Source organism: Nicotiana sylvestris, chromosome 5, assembly GCF_000393655.2.
Source record: "Nicotiana sylvestris chromosome 5, ASM39365v2, whole genome shotgun sequence".
Taxonomy (NCBI): Eukaryota; Viridiplantae; Streptophyta; class Magnoliopsida; order Solanales; family Solanaceae; genus Nicotiana; species Nicotiana sylvestris.
Window position 1 is genome coordinate 89784700 of NC_091061.1, and position 21336 is coordinate 89806035.

General features: G+C 34.4%; 1 protein-coding gene across 1 annotated transcript; it reads left to right on the plus strand.

The window, feature by feature from the left end:
* The first annotated feature begins 4061 nt into the window (after positions 1–4061).
* On the plus strand, positions 4062–14857 carry LOC104230088 (uncharacterized). Its single transcript, XM_009782824.2, has 8 exons — positions 4062–4723; positions 7574–7650; positions 7781–7949; positions 8823–8911; positions 9007–9171; positions 9349–9426; positions 10408–10511; positions 14181–14857. The coding sequence occupies exons 1-8, from the start codon at positions 4240–4242 to the stop codon at positions 14284–14286; spliced, it is 1272 nt and encodes a 423-aa protein (XP_009781126.1). The 5' UTR covers positions 4062–4239; the 3' UTR covers positions 14287–14857.
* The last annotated feature ends 6479 nt before the right edge of the window (positions 14858–21336 follow it).

Consider the following 21336-nt stretch of genomic DNA (forward strand, 5'->3'; position numbering starts at 1 on the left):
CGAATTTTTATGAACACCCCTATCCACAAATATGTGAGATAAAAAGAGGCCTCACACAATTAATGAATCACTATAGTGGGTCCCACAAGTCTAGAAATAAATGATGTCAAATCTCTCTCTCCTCTTCCAAGTACTAAGCCATCTTAATCCCCGTTCCTTCTTTATCTTTTTTTTTTTTTGTACTGCTCTTTCTCTTGAGTAATTAAAGAGGAAAATAAAAATTTAAAATAATTTAAATGGGTGTGGAGTTTTGAAAATTTTAATGAATACCTACAACTTTTTCTATTTTAATCTGACCCCAAAACCCTTTAATTACTCTTTTTTTTTTTTTGTTAACCAAAAAAGATGTCCTAAATTCTTACACAAAACTTGAAAAGTCTTTTTTAACTCATTTTTCGGAAAAAGTTTAGTCTGCACACAGTAGTAGTAGTAGTAGTATCTCCAGACTTACGAATGCAAAATGCAATTTAGAACAATGATTAGTATCTAAAGATATTTCAGGAATAATTATCTTAACAAGCACCTTTAGACTAAATTGCATTTTGCATTCTTAGAAGCGCTTTGATACTTTCTTTGGAAAAACGATCTGACGTATTGAGATTCGATCGGATCTATATAAGATTCGTTAAAGAGAGAAACATTTTTCATTCATTTTTTTTTTTAAATTTCTAAGACTTGAATCCCTTGTAGAGAGAACCTTTCTATCCTAATACTCCTTCCGATCCAATATAGTTGTCATTTTAAAAAATCAACATATATTAATTACGTTTTTTCTATTTTGCCCTTAGTGTTAAATGTTCTTGAAAGATTTTTTTTGGACAATATGACATAAAATTCTTAGAAATGAAGAGTATTAAATAAAAGTATAATAGTCAAAAAATTATTTTACTAATAGGTTCTCAAGTGAGGTGTAAAAAATTATTATTATTATTATTATTATTACTACTGCTACTCAAGTTTCCAAGTCAAAAGGGAAAACTAAATTTACTCTTCCTTTTGTTATATATATATATATATATATTATGGATGTTCATTCAGTACTCCGTTGTAAATAAGCTTCCTGAAGAAGCTTATCCATATGGGACTCCGCCGTAAATATGTTTATCTATTCAGTACTCTATTGGAAATAAGCTTCCTAAAGAAGTTTATCACTCCAATACCCGATTATGGATAAACATTACTCTGGTAGAAGATTATCCATATTGGGTATAATGAGCTTATCCATTCAGTACTCCGTTATGGATAAACATTGCTCGCAGTAGAAGATTATTCATATCTGGTATAATAGCAGCTTACACAACAGCTTGTAGTAGCAGCTTACATAGCAACTTGCAGTAGTAACTTACACAGCAGCTTGCAGTAGCAACTTACACAGCATTGCAGTAGCAGTTTCCTTTCTTCTATAAATAGAAGAGATTTTAGTTCATTATGTACATGAATTTGAAGTTGAATAATATATCAGTTTCTCTCTATACTTGTCTTTACTTTACAATCTTTATTTTATAACACGTTATCAGCACGAGACTTTGTCATTTTGAGCACTTACTTCAAATTTAATTTTTATTTCAGTGTTCATCTCCGACACTCTTACATCCATGGTTAGATCTTGTTCATTCCGAGCATCATAAGGCAGATTATATCCTTGAGGTGGTGAGCTTATCTTCTTGGCGTTAGAGATGTGGCTATCACTTACGTCTGGATTGGCCAAATTTGTATAAAGTAACTTGAGTCTTTTGCTTATATTTGGTTTAATATCTTTATCATCGCTTGCTTGGTTATATGCTATGTATACAGTACCTATTTTGATATTTATTTTCTTCATCCTAATTATCATAATAATAAAGGATTATGAAGTGGATAATATTGTTAGATTCACTTAAACTCTAGTAGAGTTTACAAGAAATATACAACCACCAGAAGTGGTTATGTTTCGTATATCTCATTGTAACTAAATTTTGTTAACCACCAGAAGTGATAATTTAGGCTTTCTATGGTTACAACTGAAGATAAGCTAGAGAAAATTTCTCTATATTACTTGCATGCCTCGATTTGCTCCTAAAGTAACATTATCTTAAAAGAGGTTGAAGCATCACACGATTTGGTGCGATTAATGCACGTTCAGATAATTCCGTTCCCTGAAGGATGAGAACTTTTGATAATTATTAATCCATTCCCCGAAGTGAATGTGACAATATTAATAAAGCTCATAAATATGAACGCGCTTTTGATGTAAATAAATTACAATTCACCTCCAGAAGAGGTAATATGATTGAGAGAATATATACTCATTTTTTCATATTTTAAAATTTACTCCTGAAGAAGTAATACAACTGAAATTTTCTCCTGAAGAAGGAAAATATTATGAAACTTTGTCTTTCTGTGCTTAAATAAAATAACAAGTTATTCAAAGTTATTTTTGAAGCACATTTTCATTCTCTGGAGTGAATGAAGAAATACCACAACTCACCTCCTGAAGAGGTAGAATAACAAATGATATAAATCTTGTTTTTGTGACATAAAGATCATTGTCGCACGTACCCGTTGTACGTAAAATATCTTGAATAATTTTATTAAATATCATTCTAAGACAAAAGCATTCTTGTAGAATGCTTTGTACTACAACCACATTAATATGTTATGGTTAGTTATCAAGTTCCCCAAAGGAAATAACAACTCATGTATCTTTCCCTAAAGGATGTAATGACTATGTGGTTGCCGTTTTGATATAAAATATTCAGATGTTAATGGCGTTTCTCCCTGAAGGAGACATTTGTCACAAAGTTGGTGGTAAAAATACTAAAATTCTCAATTTCTTACATTTATAAATTTAGAATTGTCTTTATAATGTTCATTTTATTATGATTTTCTCTCATGATACTAGAAATGTCTGAGTAATATTTGATAGCACAAATATATCAAAAGCTTCCGAAGAGCTATCTGTTTGTCTAGAAGACATATGACACCGGTAGTGTTCGATAAATATTAGATTGTGAATAATGAATGAAGGCTTTTGAAGAGTTTATATATAAATATGTCATTCATATTATATGATTATGGTCAAAACACATGTTGTAGTAAACTTGAAGTTTACTAATACAAATAACTATCGTATTGAGACTACAAATGATTGGAAGATTGAAAATCTTCATGTTTCCACAATCATAGGGGGTAAAATAATATGTATGTGAGAAGTTACTCGCCTTATTCTTCAATTTTGTACTATATCATGTATCAGAGTAAACCAAACGTTTACTAATGCAAAAGCAGTCACAGTGAATCAAAAATTTACTAATGCAAAAGTTTATGCCATAGTAAACCAGAAGTTTACTAAGAGATAACACATGCCATGATAAACTTGAAGTTTTCATTTGCCATTTTTAAATGAGTTATTTGAGAATTCAGATAAGCATATACTGAAGAACTAGAAGATTCTTCAAGAATTCTCTTGTGTTGCTTGTTCTCATAATAAATTGATTATACCAGCTAAAGTTAGGACTAAGACCCTAATCTGAAATATATAAAAGGTGAATATGGGCTCATTCACCTATCATGTGAACCACTTATAGATGCATATATGAGCTGGTTACATATATGTTTATTGTCAATCTGCAGTTTGGCATTTGAAAATGATTTTATCAATTAAGAGCATAATTTTCAGATTATGAAATCAAGATAATTCATCTTGATGATGCTGGTTTATATCCAAACTAGTTTAGCATTGAATACCTCCTATTAATGACTAAACTATTGCTTATGAGAACAAAGCTTCATATGTTGGTCTAAGATTTACTAAATTGCATACAGCAACACTTGTATGCATCAGACCAATAATATATAATAAGTCCTCCCGTCACAATTGGTCTAGGATCAAAAACCAAATATGTTTACTATCTAATAACTTTTTATGCGTGGTATATGATCAATTTATCTAGCACAAACAAGAAAGATAGTGTATTATTATTATTACTACTCAAGTCTAAAGGGAAAACTAAATTTACTCTTCCTTCCTCCTTTTGCCATAAATTTATTTTTTCTCTAATATTTCTTTCTTCTTTAGCCTTAAGTTTATGACTGAGCTTTCTCCCTCATCTGACTTCTCTTCATCTTCCTCCTCCTCCTTTTCTCTTTCAGCTACTAAAAATTTGCATTCTCCAAGCAATACTCCAAAATTTTATAGCAACAAGAACCCTATATATTGCCTTGTTTACTATTTTTCCTTTTATTCAAAGTCTCGTATTGATGGAGACTTCAAGTGTTGGCACAAATCCGAATTCTAATTCATCATCTCCACCTACTTCTAATTCAAGCACCTTCGGATTTAATCTCACTCCACTTCGAGTCTTGAGGTACCCGCTTTCTACTTTCCTTGAATACTCCGGTTTGCTCCGGGTCCGACCCGACAACCCTGAAGCGGATTTGCTCATTCCTGATAATAGCCGTATTCCTGATAACTCTGAATCAATATCTAGTAGTGGTGACAGTAATCCTAGTAGTACCGGCGAAGTTTCAATTAGGATAATTGAAAATGATGGGGTTAGGAGTGAGGGTGTTGGTGTTGATGTGATGGAGGAGAGGGGTTCTAGTTCTACGGGGAGTGGGGGTAATAGGGATTCTTCTTCCTCATACCAAAGGTATGATATACAGCAGGCTGCAAGGTTGATTGAGCAGATTCTTCCTTTTTCTTTGCTCCTCGTAGTTGTTTTCATCCGCCAACACTTGCAAGGTATACTCTTTTGTAGTCATGTTTGCAATTCTACTTTACGTCCTATGCTTTTATAATACTCCGTAAGATTTCTGTGTCACTAGATTATAAAACTTTAAATAATTTGTCTTACTTTTGTTTATATTATTATTCTATTTTGTATATTATTGGCTTAAAATGAGTTTATATGAAGTAACATGGTCAATGAGGATTCATATAGCTGACCCCAATTTAATTGTGACTGGGGCTTAGTTGTTGATGTTGTTCCATCATGTGTGGAGTTGCACAATATTTTTGCTACTTTGTGGTGGTTAAAGGTTTGAAGTTGAGACTACACCGACTGGTTCTGATTACTCAACGGTTGTGAGAGAGAATGTGATTATCAGTAGTAACCTAAGCATGTTGTTAATGTGTAGCAAATGTTACTGAACCAAACTTAAACTGAAGAAGAGTGTGAACAGTGAAACAAAAGTTCAAATGAAAACTGGACTCAAAGAAGAACGCCATCTTCCAAATGAGTGCAAGCAAGGTCTTTGTACAATGCAAAAGAGAAGGCAAGTCATGTGGAAATGACCTCATCGTCCTAACAAAGCATACAAAAGAAATATTGGCATTTAACTATAATGGACGAAATCTCAGGGAGGATTAATCGGTTACTTAAAAAATATAATAAATGGAAACTCTATAGATACTGTATTCATTTTATATATTTTTAGTGATACATGTGCTTTGTGTGATATGCTGTCATATGGTAATATATACCTCTACACTCTGCTAAAAGAAATGGTAATGTATTGTATGTTCTTTTAGATTAATATGTGTTTTAAGACTCTGCACTATCTGGCTATGCTGGCATCTGCAATTTGCTCAAGGCCGAGTCCCTAGGTTGTCTATGAGGGGTCATTTGGTATGTGGAATAAGGGAAAATAATCCCGGGATTAGATGCGAGATTATTTTATCCCACTGTAGACATTGAAATTTTAACAGATCAAGATAAATCATAAATTCAAGATGACTTTTGAAATATTAGGAGTCTATTAGGGTTACTTGGTGGCTACTCCACCCAAACCCTTATTCATGCCTATAAATAAGGCTATATATGTCTTCCATAAATTACCGGAATATGCACTAAGGGATCAAATATACAATCCCCGAAATTCCATAAAACTCTTGGAATATTCATTAAGAGATCAAAGACATGTTAAATATTTCTTGCTCAAACTTCTAGCAACATTCAAGATCCAAATGGATTGCTGCTACATGCTTCTTGATCATCAAATACATCAAGGAGATGCATATCTCTCTACGTTCGAGAAATACGCCGTTATGACCCTCGAATTACGGATAACAAATCGGAGGGAAGAATCAAGGATAAACAGAGTTGTAACCCGCAATGTTTATCAATAAAATCCTTTTTTATTTATAGTTGTTTGTGATTGCAGTTTTATTTTTCTGCACAAATTTATTGCAAACACCCGCGTTTGGTTGAATTTTTGTATTCGAGATTGGTAATCCCGGGATTAATTAATCCCACAATGTATTTATTCTATCTCACATTGAGGGTGGGATAATAATCCTGGGATTAGTTAATCCCGGGATAAACACTAAAACAGCAAAGATATACTTCTCTAAGGCTCTTCCCCAAAGTCTTTTAAACATTCCAAGGTTAAAATTGAAAATAAAAATTTATCCCAACTTATCTAGTATACACCAAACACATGCTTATTTTATAACCAATATATCCCATTTTTAGGTCAATGAACCATACATCTACCAATAAATATATATTCACTAAATAATCTGGTCATTATTTACTCCCTGTATTATAATCCCATCATTATAATCCCGGGATAACTTGTTCTCCTACCAAATGACCCCTGAAGGCTTGAGGCTTAACTCACTAGCTTCACTTGTCAGCTGCAGTTGGTATCCTCATGTCGTGTTGTGGTGTTGGTGAAATCTAAAAGCTGGCAATCCGCCATTCTATTACCTAGGAATCAATCTGGATATGGGCTCTATCATTTTTCTCTTTGGTGCTTCTATTGATTGATAACTGTTACCGGAATGTTATGTGATGTTTGATGTAACTGCTGAAGGGGGGGAGCTTTTTGATGATGAGAGTAATACATTTTTGTTCTATGAGACTATGACCACTCCTACTCATTACGAATCTGTTGTGTGCTCACTTCTTAGAGTCACTGAGGCTAATGAAAAGAAACGTGAAGATAGAACTCTAAAAATATGTAGGAAAATGCCTTTGAACATGATAAACAGTGATATTCGCATAGCTCTTTGCCTTTTTAACTTATCATGTTATTTTCTAAGATGTGATTGGCCTGTTTTCTTTTTCCTGATATAAGGTTATATTTTGATGAACATTCCCCTAGAGACGTTTGACGGCATTATCTATTTTTGCCTTCTGGCAACATTTTCTGGAATATTCGGAAGTTCCCGAGAGTAATGTATATTGTAACAAATGAAACTTTCAATTAATCCTAAATGAAGTTTCAGCAATGGAAAGCAGTAAATGATAGAAGTGGATTATTGACTAATCCTAGGTTTATAGATGGGGATGAAAAAATGATGGTGCCAATTTTCACCTTCGTCATGGAGACTAGTGCATCATGATGCATGTTACTGAAGTAAAGTTGCTGACAGTATGAATTTGGTGCCCGATAAAGTTTGACGAGTGCTGCATAACTCAAGCTGGCTTTCAAGTTTCAATTGGTTTTTTCATATATGGACGCTTATCAATATTGGCAATTCTCGTTCCAATTTCATTGCTAAAAGTTTGATTATTCACATATACATGATAAATTTCTTTTCAGCTGCATGAGTCCTTTATTTCATTCTCTAATTCATGTTTTGCAGGTTTCTTCGTCACAATTTGGATCACTGCCTTCATGTTCAAGTCAAATGACATTCTTCGAAAGCAGACAGCTCTAAAGGTGCAATTGTGCTCCATCTTTTAGTTGTATTTAGTTTTACTTGCTGTGCAACACTTATCCTCTTTGAAGCTCGATACAAAGATTAAAATGGACTCAGAATATGGTCATACTGAAGTGCTGATATTTGCAGGGGGAGAGAAAGATCACTGTCCTTCTTGGTTATTTTCTGGTGTATATGCTTCATGTTATTGGAATCTATTGGTGGTATCACAAAGATGATCTTTTCTATCCATTACTTATGGTTCCCCCGAAAGTTATTCCACCTTTTTGGCATGCTATTTTCATCATCCTGGTAAATGGTATGATTTTTTGATACGCTTCTACTCTTTGTTATGCATACATTTGTATTATGCTATACACATCTGGTCACCTTCTAATAATTTGCCAATTTTTTTTTGTTGTAACATGAATAATTGCCCTGAAAAATTAAATCAGAGTGCTTTTATGAAGTGTTGACTTAAGATCGGAAATTTCTTCTGTTTCTGATCATTATTCTAGTTTCCCTCAAATTAAATTCACATGCCATTGCATATTTTTCCTACTTGAGGGTTTGGGAGATAGGATAATCCACTGAAATCATATAATAGAAAACCTACTTCCTTCACAGCCACCTCCCCCCCCCCCCCCAAAAAAAAAAAAAAAGAAAAATAAATAAACAAGAAAAAGAAAGACCCCTCTGCTTTCATCACTAGGGATCTTTCTCCTTTTTGCCAATAAATAAAAGAAAGGAGAACTCTCTGCTTAGCTCCAGACCCCTTAGAAGATGAAGGAGTGTGAAAAGGAGAAGGAAGAAATATTATACATGAAATCATACAAGGGAATTATTCATGAAATCATACCAGGGAGCTATTCATGAAATCATATCAGAAAAAATTGCCTAGCGGCTTAATTTCCTCCTTGATGACCTTTTATCAGGTGCCCTTTATGCTTTAATAGTTCATTTTTGCCATGTAGAAAGTGATTGTTCCACTCTATATTGTTCCACATTTCCAATGTGGTCCGGCTCTTCCACCCCGCCATAGTGGGAGCTTAGTGCACTGGGCTGCCCTTTCAATGTTTTACTACATAAATCTATCTTCTTCTTTTTGGGGAGCTATGAAGGCTCTTAACTCTAGGCATCTCATAGGAAAGAGCATCAGTCCTCACCTTCTCCTAAATGTTGTTATATCCAGATACAATGGTGCGACAGGCAGCAATGGCGTTGAAATTGGCACTGCTTATGTATTACAAGAATGGAAGGGGCCACAATTTCCGCAGACAGGTATACTATGAAGCCAATGTTTTACGTTTTATCTGGCGATTTGTTGGTTCCTCTATGTTTTTTGCAAAGAACACTGAACTTGACTGGTCTCTTAGGGCCAAATGCTGACTTTGGTGGAGTATACCCTGCTTCTATATCGTGCATTATTACCGGCTCCTGTCTGGTATAGGTTCTTTCTCAACAAAGAATATGGAAGCCTTTTTTCATCATTGACAACAGGATTGTACTTGACGTTTAAGCTTACATCAATTGTTGAGAAGGTAAGGTCTTTGTGGAGCTAATTTCTGTTGGTGGTTACCAGAATTAACTGGAAAAGCCACCGTCCTCCCCAACTCTCCCCCCTCTCCCCGGCAAAAGGGGGGGGGGGGGCATCCCACAATTTTTATACAAATTTGGCATGGTTTCCCTCTCCGTTACACTTAGTTTCTGGTCCGCAGGTTCAGTCATTCCTTACTGCTTTGAAGGCATTGTCGATTAAGGAAATCCATTATGGGTCACATGCCACACCTGACCAGGTATCATTTTATCATTGGCTTGCAATGTTTCTTCTCTATTTTACAGTTAGAAGCAGTTATATGTATGACAAATCGATGCACTAAAATTGAAAAATATACTTGTGTAAGGTGGGAGGAAAAATTATTGTGCTTTTCGTGGATAATGAGAGGGTAGCATCCTGATATTATTTTTTCGTCACTTTTCTTTGGTCTGAAGATAAATTTCATGTTGCTTCCTTATAGCAACTTTATTCCTGTATAGACTGACCATATCTTTTTTGTAAGCTATTGAGTTGTGTTACCAACATTGAAAGTGTGTCGTACAACCTCTATGTTGTTTGCACTCTTCGTTTCTTTACCTATCTCTAAGCTACGCACTCTTCTTTTTCCAAGTAGGTAATGTTGGTTCAACTTCTAAATGACCATTGATGCAGTGGTTTATGCATACGGACATGTCGTAAATGCCAAAATTCTGAATCCTCATTTATAGACTTTAATCTCAGTTATCTAAGGACAATTTACATTCGTAAAACTTTTGCCTTTTCTTGGTGTCTAGGTCAAATAGCGGAAAGTGTGCTCGGGACTACCAAATGTAAAAGTTGTGAAGCTGAAGTTGGGGTGTTTTGTGACAATTTCAACTAGAAGCAATCTAAAGCAATCCCCAGTTTAATATACTAACAGGACAGATCTGTGAGACATAAATAGCAAATGCAAAAGATTAAAGTGACACTAGGTCTGAAGCTATAAATGACATAAAGATCCACTCTTTTATGGCGTGTCCTTAGATTCGTCCGCCCTTTTTCTATCAGTTAGATAGTTACTACTTTCTTAGAGAAGCTGTAAAGATTTCTGTGCTTAGAATTACTTATATGGAACGAGCAGTAAGCATATTATCGCTCATTTTGGCAAGGAAGAGAATTACCTAATTAGATATCTTTCCTTTTCCTTATATCTTTAATTTGCAATTCTCTCATGTAATTTTACCTTTTATGGTTCAACCAGGTAACTGCAGCTGGTGATCTATGTGCTATTTGCCAGGAGAAGATGAATGCACCAATTTTGTTGCGTTGCAAACACATCTTTTGTGAAGACTGTGTCTCAGAATGGTTAGTATTTCCTTTTCAGTTATAATTGGTAGGTAGTCATTCTCTATTCCTAACAAGGTAATTAAATACAGAATATCCTAAAGTATCCTATAGAATTCCTATTAACATTTTTCTTATTCAAGTTCGATGAATCTAGACATATGTTGATCTAGACGCATTCGAGTAACGTTCAACACGCTCCCTCAAATTGGCAAACCAATTTGAAATCGCTAATTTTGAAGACCGCCAAAATGTTGCTGGGATAGTGCACAATCACCAAAGGATTGCCACCAAAATCTCACTGGAATAGTGCACAATCACCAAAAAATTAAGCAGTGTTGGAATTCTTTTGTCGCAAAATTCGTTGGAAACTGCACGGTGAAATAAAGTGCTTCATGGACAACATATAGAGGTTTGGTGTTGTAAATCTCCAAGGAACTATTAGCATAGCTTGAATTGGCAGAACAATAAAAGAAAACATTAAGGTTTAGAGCAGGGTCATGGAGGGTAGAAAATGGAGTGGCACCGGTTGTGCGTAGAGAGGAAAGACGTTGATCGCCAGAGAGAAGTTTTTTCTAGTTCCAGGGAGAAGATGACGCTGATTGTTTGAGAGAGAAGCACCATCATTCACCCAAAGAGGAAAGAAAGAAGAAAAAACATTAGCAGGGCATGTGGTGTAAGGCATTCCGGCCGGTAAGCGGAAGTCACTTATATCTTTACCAAGATTGTAGAGGCTCTTGTACCATGTGAAAATCGATGCGGAAACTCTTGTTGAATTTGGTTAACAAGCAATTTATAAGAGGGGCTTCTTGCATAGGAATCTTAAGTTACGTACAAGGTAGTAAATAATCATACTCTATGCCCAACAAGAGAAGTAAATATATTATCTATTCTATATTAAAAGCACGAAGGCCCTTAGCGAAATGTCGTTCGCCTTTTTTACCCTTTAAAAGTCAATTTTATATTGGATAAAATTGTAATTTAAATTGCTTTCCTAATATTTATGACCTTAAAATCAAGCCAATTTGTTTTACTAAATCAAAACTTATTTGAATTAGGTAAGAAGTCCTTAACATTTCCTAAATTTTATGATCTTTTCAATTAATAAAAGAATAATGGCATTATATCAATTTATGGTAAACTTCTCTATATGCACAAAGTACACGTAAGGTTTGTCTACTTTTTCTTTTTTGCTTAAATATAATTAATCATTTAAATTATATTAGAATACATTTATTAGTAGTAAATATACAATTATGAAAAGTAAATATATCAACAAAAATATACATTCCATGTTAGATATAATGATAACTGCCATTAATATTTTATATGTTGGATATTTCAATTGATTTTCTAAATTTTCAATGAACTAATATCTTAATGGTGTATAATTTTAGTATCTTAATAAAAATAATATAAATTTTTTTTTAAGGAAAATGATATTGTATAGCCGCTCTCAAAATAATAATCAAAATATATATATTTTTGTATATATATATATAGTATTCTGTATGTTATATACAAAAATTATACAAATTTTATATACTTTTTCGGTTACCAAATGTAAATAGTTTCTGGTGCGGTACCCCTTTTCCTTACTCTTAGTTATATAAAATATTATATTTTATCTTGATGTCAATTGTTATTTACACATAATTCATTCTTATTCTAAATTTTATACACTTTTTATTAATAGATGTAAAAACACGTGCAGAAGGATTTGACAGTTGAACCATATCTATTATTTTAACATAGTTAAATTTGCATATAACCTCATCCAATAAAAAAATTCAACTTTAATGACATCACTAACTATAAGTCAAGTTTGTGGATGATTTATTCTTTTTAAGATTATGAGGTATAATTTCTTAGAAAAATTAGATTAATAACGTAGCTAAGTGTAATAAGCAAATAAAGAAAAATAATTAAGAAAGAAACAAAATATGAGAAATTATGTAGACGGAATTTTCCAAGATTATATACTCATTACCCTAAGACTAGTTTATTAAATACATGTTATCCTATAGAATATTTTAGTATTTTCTTATTCAAGTTGGATGAATCTACACATTTGTAAATCTATACACATATTCTCCTAGCTTCCATTGTTTGATGTCGCTCCCCTCTCCAACACCCGCCTCTCTACTCTCTAAAATGACCATTCAGTTGTTGCTCCTCTCTGAGATGATCGTGCAGTTATTGCTCCTCTCTTCGACAAGGAGATGCCACTCTTGTCGGGACTGTTCTGGCGCCCGTCCTTTCTCAAATGATCATTTAGGCACGGCTTCTCTTCCGTGATCATGTAGGAGCCATTCTTCTCTCCAGCAACCGACTGGATTCCTCTCTCCTGCGTTAACCTTGGCACTGTTCCTCTCTCCGGCAACCAGAGCCACACATCTTTACAATGACTGATCATGCACCGCTAATTTCTGCGGTGAATGTTCTGGCATTGCTCCTCTCTCCTATGTCCGTTTAGGCACTGTTTCTCTCTTGGATGGTCAACTGCTCATCTCTCCCGTGATTGGCTGCCCTCCTCTCAGGTGCCTTCCTACAGCGACCGAGGTCTTTATCTGATACTTGATTATTTTTATAATTAAAATATTATTGCTATACAGAATAATATTTACCTAATCTAAGGTATAATATTAGATATTCATATCATTTAAAAAAGAAATTGGTATATCATATCTGCAGATTCCTTAGATTCTCACCATAATCTAGCCTTATCAAAAAGATTCTTACCATAATATAGAGATTGGTAACATACTAAGGTTTCTGGGCTTACATCTCACCGCCATCCATTATTTAAAAAAATTATCACGTGCTTGGCCCAGCAAAAAAGAGTCTGACCCGCACTTATAGTTTGGACTTTTTAATGAGGTGGTCAGACATTTCAGACATAATGCTGTGATTCATGTGTGCTTTTTTCTCATTGGTCCCGCAAGATTAATTACTAAGTGCTTTATAGCATTTTGCTTCTAATAAAATATTTGAAATGCACCAAACTATCATCAGCATTTGTGTTGATCCTGCCATGTATTGCTGGTGAAGGCCATAGCCCGTAGGTAGCTATTAGAACAAGGGAACGCCTACTGGAATATTTAATGGATGCCATAAGTGCTACTAATTGGGCAATGTCCGGAAAGAACTTGCTGAAATTGAGATTGTTGCATTTGTATTTGAGAGGCCTTTGTAACTCTCTGGACTAGTTGTCATGACCATTAGCCAAAGTAACTGTAGTTTGCTCTCAGAGTGAGTTTTTATCTAATTGAAAATAGTCGCAAGTCCCTAATTCGGTGGAAGCATATCATGTATCACAAATGAATTCGTCTTGCCCTCCGAAGAAAAAGAAAATTGTGATTGAGACTGCTGTCATTTTCAATTTTAGTCTAAAGATGTTTCCAGTGGCTAATCTGGTCTATCAAAGCAGACCTTAATGCTGAAAATGAGAACCAACGGAGGAAAAGGAGAGAGCGCTGTGTTCACGTGTGTTACTTTTGAAGTAGGAACTGCTCAATCATTATTATGTTCTCGCTTTCCTCTTGAGAAAAAATTGATCTTTAAATCAATTTGCTTCTCTGCCTTATTGCTCGACTCTTGCCTATTATCATGGGCATATTCTGAATGCTAAAAAAGTGTTATGTCTATGCTTGTGCTAACAGTTAGTGTCCTCTAAACACCATGTTTCAGGTTTGATAGGGAAAGAACTTGCCCTTTGTGCAGAGCCTTGGTCAGACCTGCTGATCTAAAATCTTTTGGAGATGGATCGACTGGCCTTTTCTTCCAGTTATTCTAAATATAGATGTTACACCAGAGTGAATATCTTTCCGTGGTAGTGGCATTATCCTCGACTTGGCCTGTTCCTGAGTTATGAAATTACCTGATTCTGGGGGTGTTGCCCTGTTAAGGTTTCCACAAGGATGTTGCGTAAGAATGGGCTGTGCTCTTGATACAGTTTCTCTGAGGATTTGGCGGGGATGAGAGGATGTCCTGATCCAATATCAGTACATATTGTGCTTCATTTTTTAATACAGAAAATATTCGTGTAATGTTATGTAATTCATAAAATTTAACCACAAGCATTAAAATTTTGTTTCCTTTTTCAGGCCAGTACAGTTCCTCATCATTATTTCAACTTGAGAAAAATTAATATCCTAGTATATTCCATGTATCATACAGCACTAATGAAATACAAATGATGGTGATGGGGCCGGTGAGACTCGCGTCTTTATTGGCTATCACGAGGCAGCCCTGTGATCAATTTCCAGACCTCTGGGCTCTGGCTGATCCTTCCCAGAGAGATATGTTATGAATAGTTTGTACATTGGATGCTCATGTTGTGAATAACTTAAAGATTAAATTTTCTACTTTATGTCCATCATCTTTATTTTTTATGCCTATAAAACGCCATGTAATTGCAATGGAAAGATACACCAAAGTGAAAGAAGAAAACACTTCTCTCTTCTTTCTATCTTTTCTTATTTATATTTTACTGCATTGCTTTTATTTTATAACACGTTATCAGCACGAAGCTCTAATTTTATTCTTAACTCCCGCTAAGTTGAGCCATATTTTATTAAGGTATGTATCATTATAATCATTTTATTTATGGCGGTACATATCATATGCTCATTGTTTGCAGATTATTTGTGCGCTTGGGCATCTTAAATAGTTTAAGTACATTGCAGTGATAAACTAACTATTTCCTTCCGTGCTCAACTCTTAGAGGACCTCAAAGTCATCAAACTAGCTATGCACTAATGTCATACTTATAATATTCATGGACTCCCTGGGTCAAAATATATCTTTAAGGCATTTTGAAGAACTGTGAGAAATGAATTGACAAACAATAATTTTATAGTTTAATTACTTTATATTTATTGGAACATATAAATAATGTTAGTCACGTTCAATTCTATTAACACATATATATCAATAATATAAAGTGAAATGAAACAAGTATGTAATTTCTACTTTATGGCAAGAATAAAATGAAATAGTAGATTGTTAACATGATATAGCTCTATTTTCATTTCTTTTACCTTAATCGTTTTGTTTTCATTAATTGTTTATTATTATAATTATTTCTCTAACTTATTCATCTTTTATGATAGTTTTCACTATGTCAAATTTATCAAAACTTGAATTTGTGGCACTTGACATCACCGGGAGGAACTATTTATCATGGGTTCTTGATGCTGAAATTCACCTTGACGCTAAAGGTCTTGGAAATACTATTATACAAGGAAATGAAGCATCAAATCAGGATAAAGCGAAGGCCATGATTTTCCTTCGTCATCATCTACATGAAGGGTTAAAAACTGAATATTTAACCGTAAAAGATCCACTTGAATTATGGATTAATTTGAAGGATCGATATGACCACCTAAAACTTACGGTATTACCGAAAGCTCGGTACGAGTGGATACATTTAAGGTTGCAAGACTTTAAAACCGTAAGTGAGTATAATTCTGCTATCTTTAAAGTAAGTTCTCTATTAAAATTATGTGGAGACACTATCATAGATGAGGACTTATTGGAAAAAACAGTTTCTACTTTTCACGCTTCAAATGTGGTGCTACAACAACAATACCGTGAAAAAGGTTTTAAGAAATATTCTGAGTTATTCACATGCCTACTTGTGGCAGAGCAGAATAATATTCTATTAATGAAAAATCATGAAGCCCGTCCCACTGGGTCAGCTCCATTTCCGGAAGTGAATGCTGTAGCAGCATATAATAAGTTTGAAAGAAAACAAAATAATTACCGTGGTCGTGGACATGGTCGTAAACGTGGACGTGGTAGGGGGCGAAACAATTATCGTCATTATGGTGGAAATAAATTGGAGAACAATAAGGGTTCTCAAATTAATCATTCAAAAGGTAAAACTAGTATGTGTCACCGATGTGGTATGAGAGGTCATTGGGCACGCATTTGTCGTACGCCAGAACATTTTGTCAAACTTTATCAAGTCTCCCTCAGGAAAAAAGAAAATAATGTGGAGGCACACTTGACCTTTCAAAATAATGATGATGAAGCAGGTCCCTCAAACAAATATGATTCTAAGGCACATCTTGCATATAAAGATGATGATTTTGAAGGCCTAACAAATATTACTCATTTAGAAGCTGGAGACTTCTTTGAGGATATTGACTGAAGAACTAATCATCTTACTGGGGAATGAAGCTATACAAGTTGTTATTTTTATGTTTGCAACTAGTTTATTTTTCTTGAGTGTATTTTCCTAATGCATCACATGTTGCTAGTTTCTACATTCCTAATGTATTTCTTAATGTTTTTCTGCTTGTCTTTCATATTTCTTATGATGTATTATTTGTCTTCTTTTATGAAGAATATGAAAATTCCCCAGTCTTCAATTGGACACAAGATTAATAAAGATGATATATGTCTTCTGGATAGTGCTATAACACACTATTTTAAAAGATAAGAGATATTTCTCTTATTTGGTAATGAAAGAAGCGAATGTTAATATAATATTCGGTAGTACAAGATTAATTGAAGGTTCTGGAAGAGCCAATTTATTACTACCAGGAGGAACAAATTTGGCTATTGATGAAGCACTATATTGTAGTAAATCTCAAAGAGACTTACTAAGTTTCAAAGATATTCGCCAAAATGGCTATCAGATTGAGACTACAAATGATGAAAAGATTGAATATCTTTTTATTACTACAATAATGTCCGGTAAGAAATATGTGCTTGAAATGTTACCTGCTCTTTCCTCCGGCTTATACTACACAAGTATTAAGAGGTTTGAAGTAGTAAACGAGAAGTTTACTAATCAAGATAATTTTATTATTTGGCATGACCGGTTGGGCCATCCTGGTTCTAATATGATGCATAAAATAATTGAGAATTCACATGGACATGCAATGAAGAATCAGAAGATTCTTCAATTTAAGGAATTCTCTTGTGTTGCATGTTCTCAAGGAAAACTAATTATTAGACCATCAATTATTAAAGTTAGGATGGAATCCCCTGCATTTCTGGAACGTATACAGGGTGATATATGTGAGCCCACTCACCCTCCATGTGGACCATTCAAATATTATATAGTTTTGGTATATGCATCTACAAGATGGTCACATGTGTTCTTACTATCAACTCGCAATATGGCATTTGTGAGATTGTTGGCTCAAATAATAAAGCTAAGAGCACAATTTCCAGATTATGCAATTAAGACAATTCGTCTTGATAATGCTGATGAGTTTACATCCCAAGCCTTTAATGATTATTGTATTTCAACTGGGATAACAATTGAGCATCCGGTTGCTCATGTTCATACACAAAATGGTCTAGCAAAATCATTGATCAAACGCCTCCAATTAATTGCTAGACCAATGCTTATGAGAACAAAACTTCCCATTTCAGTATGGGGTCATGTTATTTTGCACGCAGCAACACTTGTGCGGATAATGCCCACAAGTTATCATAAAGTTTCCCCATTGCAATTGGCTTTTGGTCAGGAGCCAAATATTTCCCATCTTAGAATCTTTGGTTATGCGATATATGTTCCAATTGCTCCATCACAACGCACAAAGATGAGTCCTCAAAGAAGGTTGAGGATATATGTTGGATGTGAATCTCCTTCTATTATAAAATATCTAGAGTCAATGACTGGAGATTTATTTACGGCAAGATTTTCTGATTGCCATTTTGATGAATCCGTATATCCAACATTAGGGGGAGACAATAAGCAGCTGAAAGAGAAGATAGATTAGAATGCATTATCACTGTCTCATTTAGATCCTCTAACAAATCAATGTGAATAAGAGGTTCAAAAGATTATTCATTTACAAAATATTGCAAATCAATTGACAGATGCATTCACTGACCTACCAAGGGTGACTAAGTCACATATTCCAACTGCTAATGCTCCAATTCGAGTTGATATCCCGGCAGGACAATTAATTAAAGCAAATGAGTCTAAGTCATGCTTGAAACGTGGTAGACCAATCGGTTCTAAAGATAAAAATCCTCGAAGAAGAAAAGGAGCAAGTGATCAAAGTGAACATAACACAGAGGTAGTGGCTCAAGAAGAGCCCCAAGACGTAACAAATGATAAGACCTTAGGGGAGGTCCAGGTACCTGAAAATAATGAGAATGAAGAGATATCAATAAGTTATGTCTCAACCGGGAAAAGATGGAACCGAAATAATATTGTTATCGATAACATTTTTGCTTATAATGTTGCTGTTGAAATAATGTAACAAGATAAGGATCTTGAACCAAAGTCTGTCAATGAATGTAGACAGAGAAATGATTGACCAAAATGGAAAGACGCTATCCAGGCAGAGTTAACTTCACTTGGAAAACGTGAAGTCTTCGGACCCATAGTTTGAACACTTGAAGGCATAAAGCTAGTAGGGTATAAATGGATTTTTGTGCGAAAACGAAATGATAAAAATGAAGTCGTTAGATATAAAGCGCGACTTGTGGCACAAGGGTTTTCCCAAAGGCCTGGAATTGATTATATGGAGACACATTCTCCTGTAATGGATGTTATCACCTTCAGGTATCTCATAAATATGTCAGTGCAAGAAAAACTTGATATGCATCTAATGGATGTTGTTACAGCCTATTTGTATGGATCATTAGACAACGAAATTTTTATGAAAGTACTTGAGGGATTTAAAGTGCTAGAAGCATATAAAAGTTTTCGAGAAACTTGTTCAATAAAGCTTCAGAAATCTTTATACGGATTGAAACAATCAGGTCGTATGTGATACAATCGCCTGAGTGAATACTTGTTGAAAGAAGGGTACAAGAATGATCCAATTTGTCCTTATGTCTTTATAAAAAGGTCTGGATCTGAATTTGTTATAATCGCCGTGTATGTTGATGATTTAAATATCATTGGAACTCCTGGGAGCTTCCAAAAACAGTAGACTGTTTGAAGAAAGAATTTGAAATGAAAGATCTTGGAAAGACAAAATTTTGTCTTGGTCTACAAATTGAGTATATGAAAGATGGAATATTTGTCCATCAATCAACATACACCGAAAAGATTTTAAAGCGATTCTATATGGATAAAGCACATCCATTGAGTACCCCGATGGTTGTGAGATCACTTGATATAAAGAAAGATCCATTCCGACCTCATGAAAATGATGAAGAGCTTCTTGGTGCCGAAGTACCATATCTTAGTGCAATTGGGGCATTAATGTATCTTGCCAATAATTCCCGACCAGATATAGCTTTCTCAGTAAGCTTATTGGCAAGATTTAGTACTTCGCCAACACAAAGACACTGGAATGGTATTAAACATATATTCAGATACCTCCAAGGGACCATTGATATGGGTTTATTTTATTCAAATGAATCCAAGCCATCATTGATTGGTTATGCAGATGCAGGATATTTGTCTGATCCACACAAAGGTCGATCTCAGACAGGCTATTTATTTACAAGTGGAGGTACAGCCATATCATGGCGTTCGACAAAACAAACTATGGTTGCTACTTCTTCAAATCATGCAGAGATAATAGCCATTCACGAAGCAAGTCGAGAATGCGTTTGGTTAAGATCTATAACTCAACACATTCAGCAAACATGTGGTCTTTCTTCGAAAGAGAATATTCCAACAATATTGTATGAAGACAATGCTGCATGCATAGCTCAATTGAAAGGAGGATATATCAAAGGAGATAGAACAAAACACATTTCACCGAAATTCTTTTTCACTCATGATCTTCAGAAGAATGGTGAAATAGATGTACAACAAGTTCGTTCAAGTGATAATTTGGCTGATCTGTTCACTAAGGCATTACCAACCTCAATATTTGAAAAGCTGATATATAAGATTGGAATGCGTCGTCTTCGAGACATTAAGTGATTTTTCATCAGGGGGAGTAACTACACGCTGCACTCTTTTCCTTAACCAAGGTTTTGTCCCACTGGGTTTTCCTGGTAAGGTTTTTAATGAGGCAGCAAGCAATGCATATTATAAATAACTATGTACACCCCAATATTTTTTTTTTGTAAGTTCTTAATGAGACACATTATCTTACATGGACATCCAAGGGGGAGTGTTATGAATAGTTTGTACATTGGATGTTACATTGGATGTCCATGTTGTGAATAACTTAAAGATTAAATCTCCTACTTTATGTCCATCATCTTTACTTTTTATGCCTATAAAAGGCCATGTAATTGCAATGGAAAGATACACCAAAGTGAAAGAAGAAAACACTTCTCCCTTCTTTCTATCTCTTCTTATTTACATTTTAATGCATTGCTTTTATTTTATAACAAGATACTTATTTTGTTTCAATTTTTATGAGAACCTTTCATGTAATATTAAATATGACACTCATTCTTTTTTAGTATTTGCTCTAAACTATTTGACACTGTTTTATTTTTGTATAACAATCAAATTGTTCACGATACAACTCTGATTTGATGTTTTTTTTTTAATTTTAATTTTATCTTTTAACTATCATCTTTGTGCAAGGGAAATTTGGATCATTTCTCGATTTGTGCATGAGGCATGCTAAACTTCTCTATATCGTTCTCTGATTTGATGCTTACTCTCTTTTTACAACCACAACCTTAGTTTTCTCCTCCATAATAAGTACTCAAGTATATTATAGACTATCAAATTAATAAGTTAAACTTGGTGTCCAGATAAATGTTACGGATGGAGGAGAAAATAGAAACATGTATAGACGCTGCGTGCAAACACTTGTTATCAGCATTAACAATCAAATGTGGAACGGCTAGAGTTGTGTCTACATTCGTACTGCTTCTTAGCTTTTCTTCTTTTTCCCAATCGATGATCCACATGCAGTCAGCTGCGGAATTTATTATAAAAAGGACCCTTTTA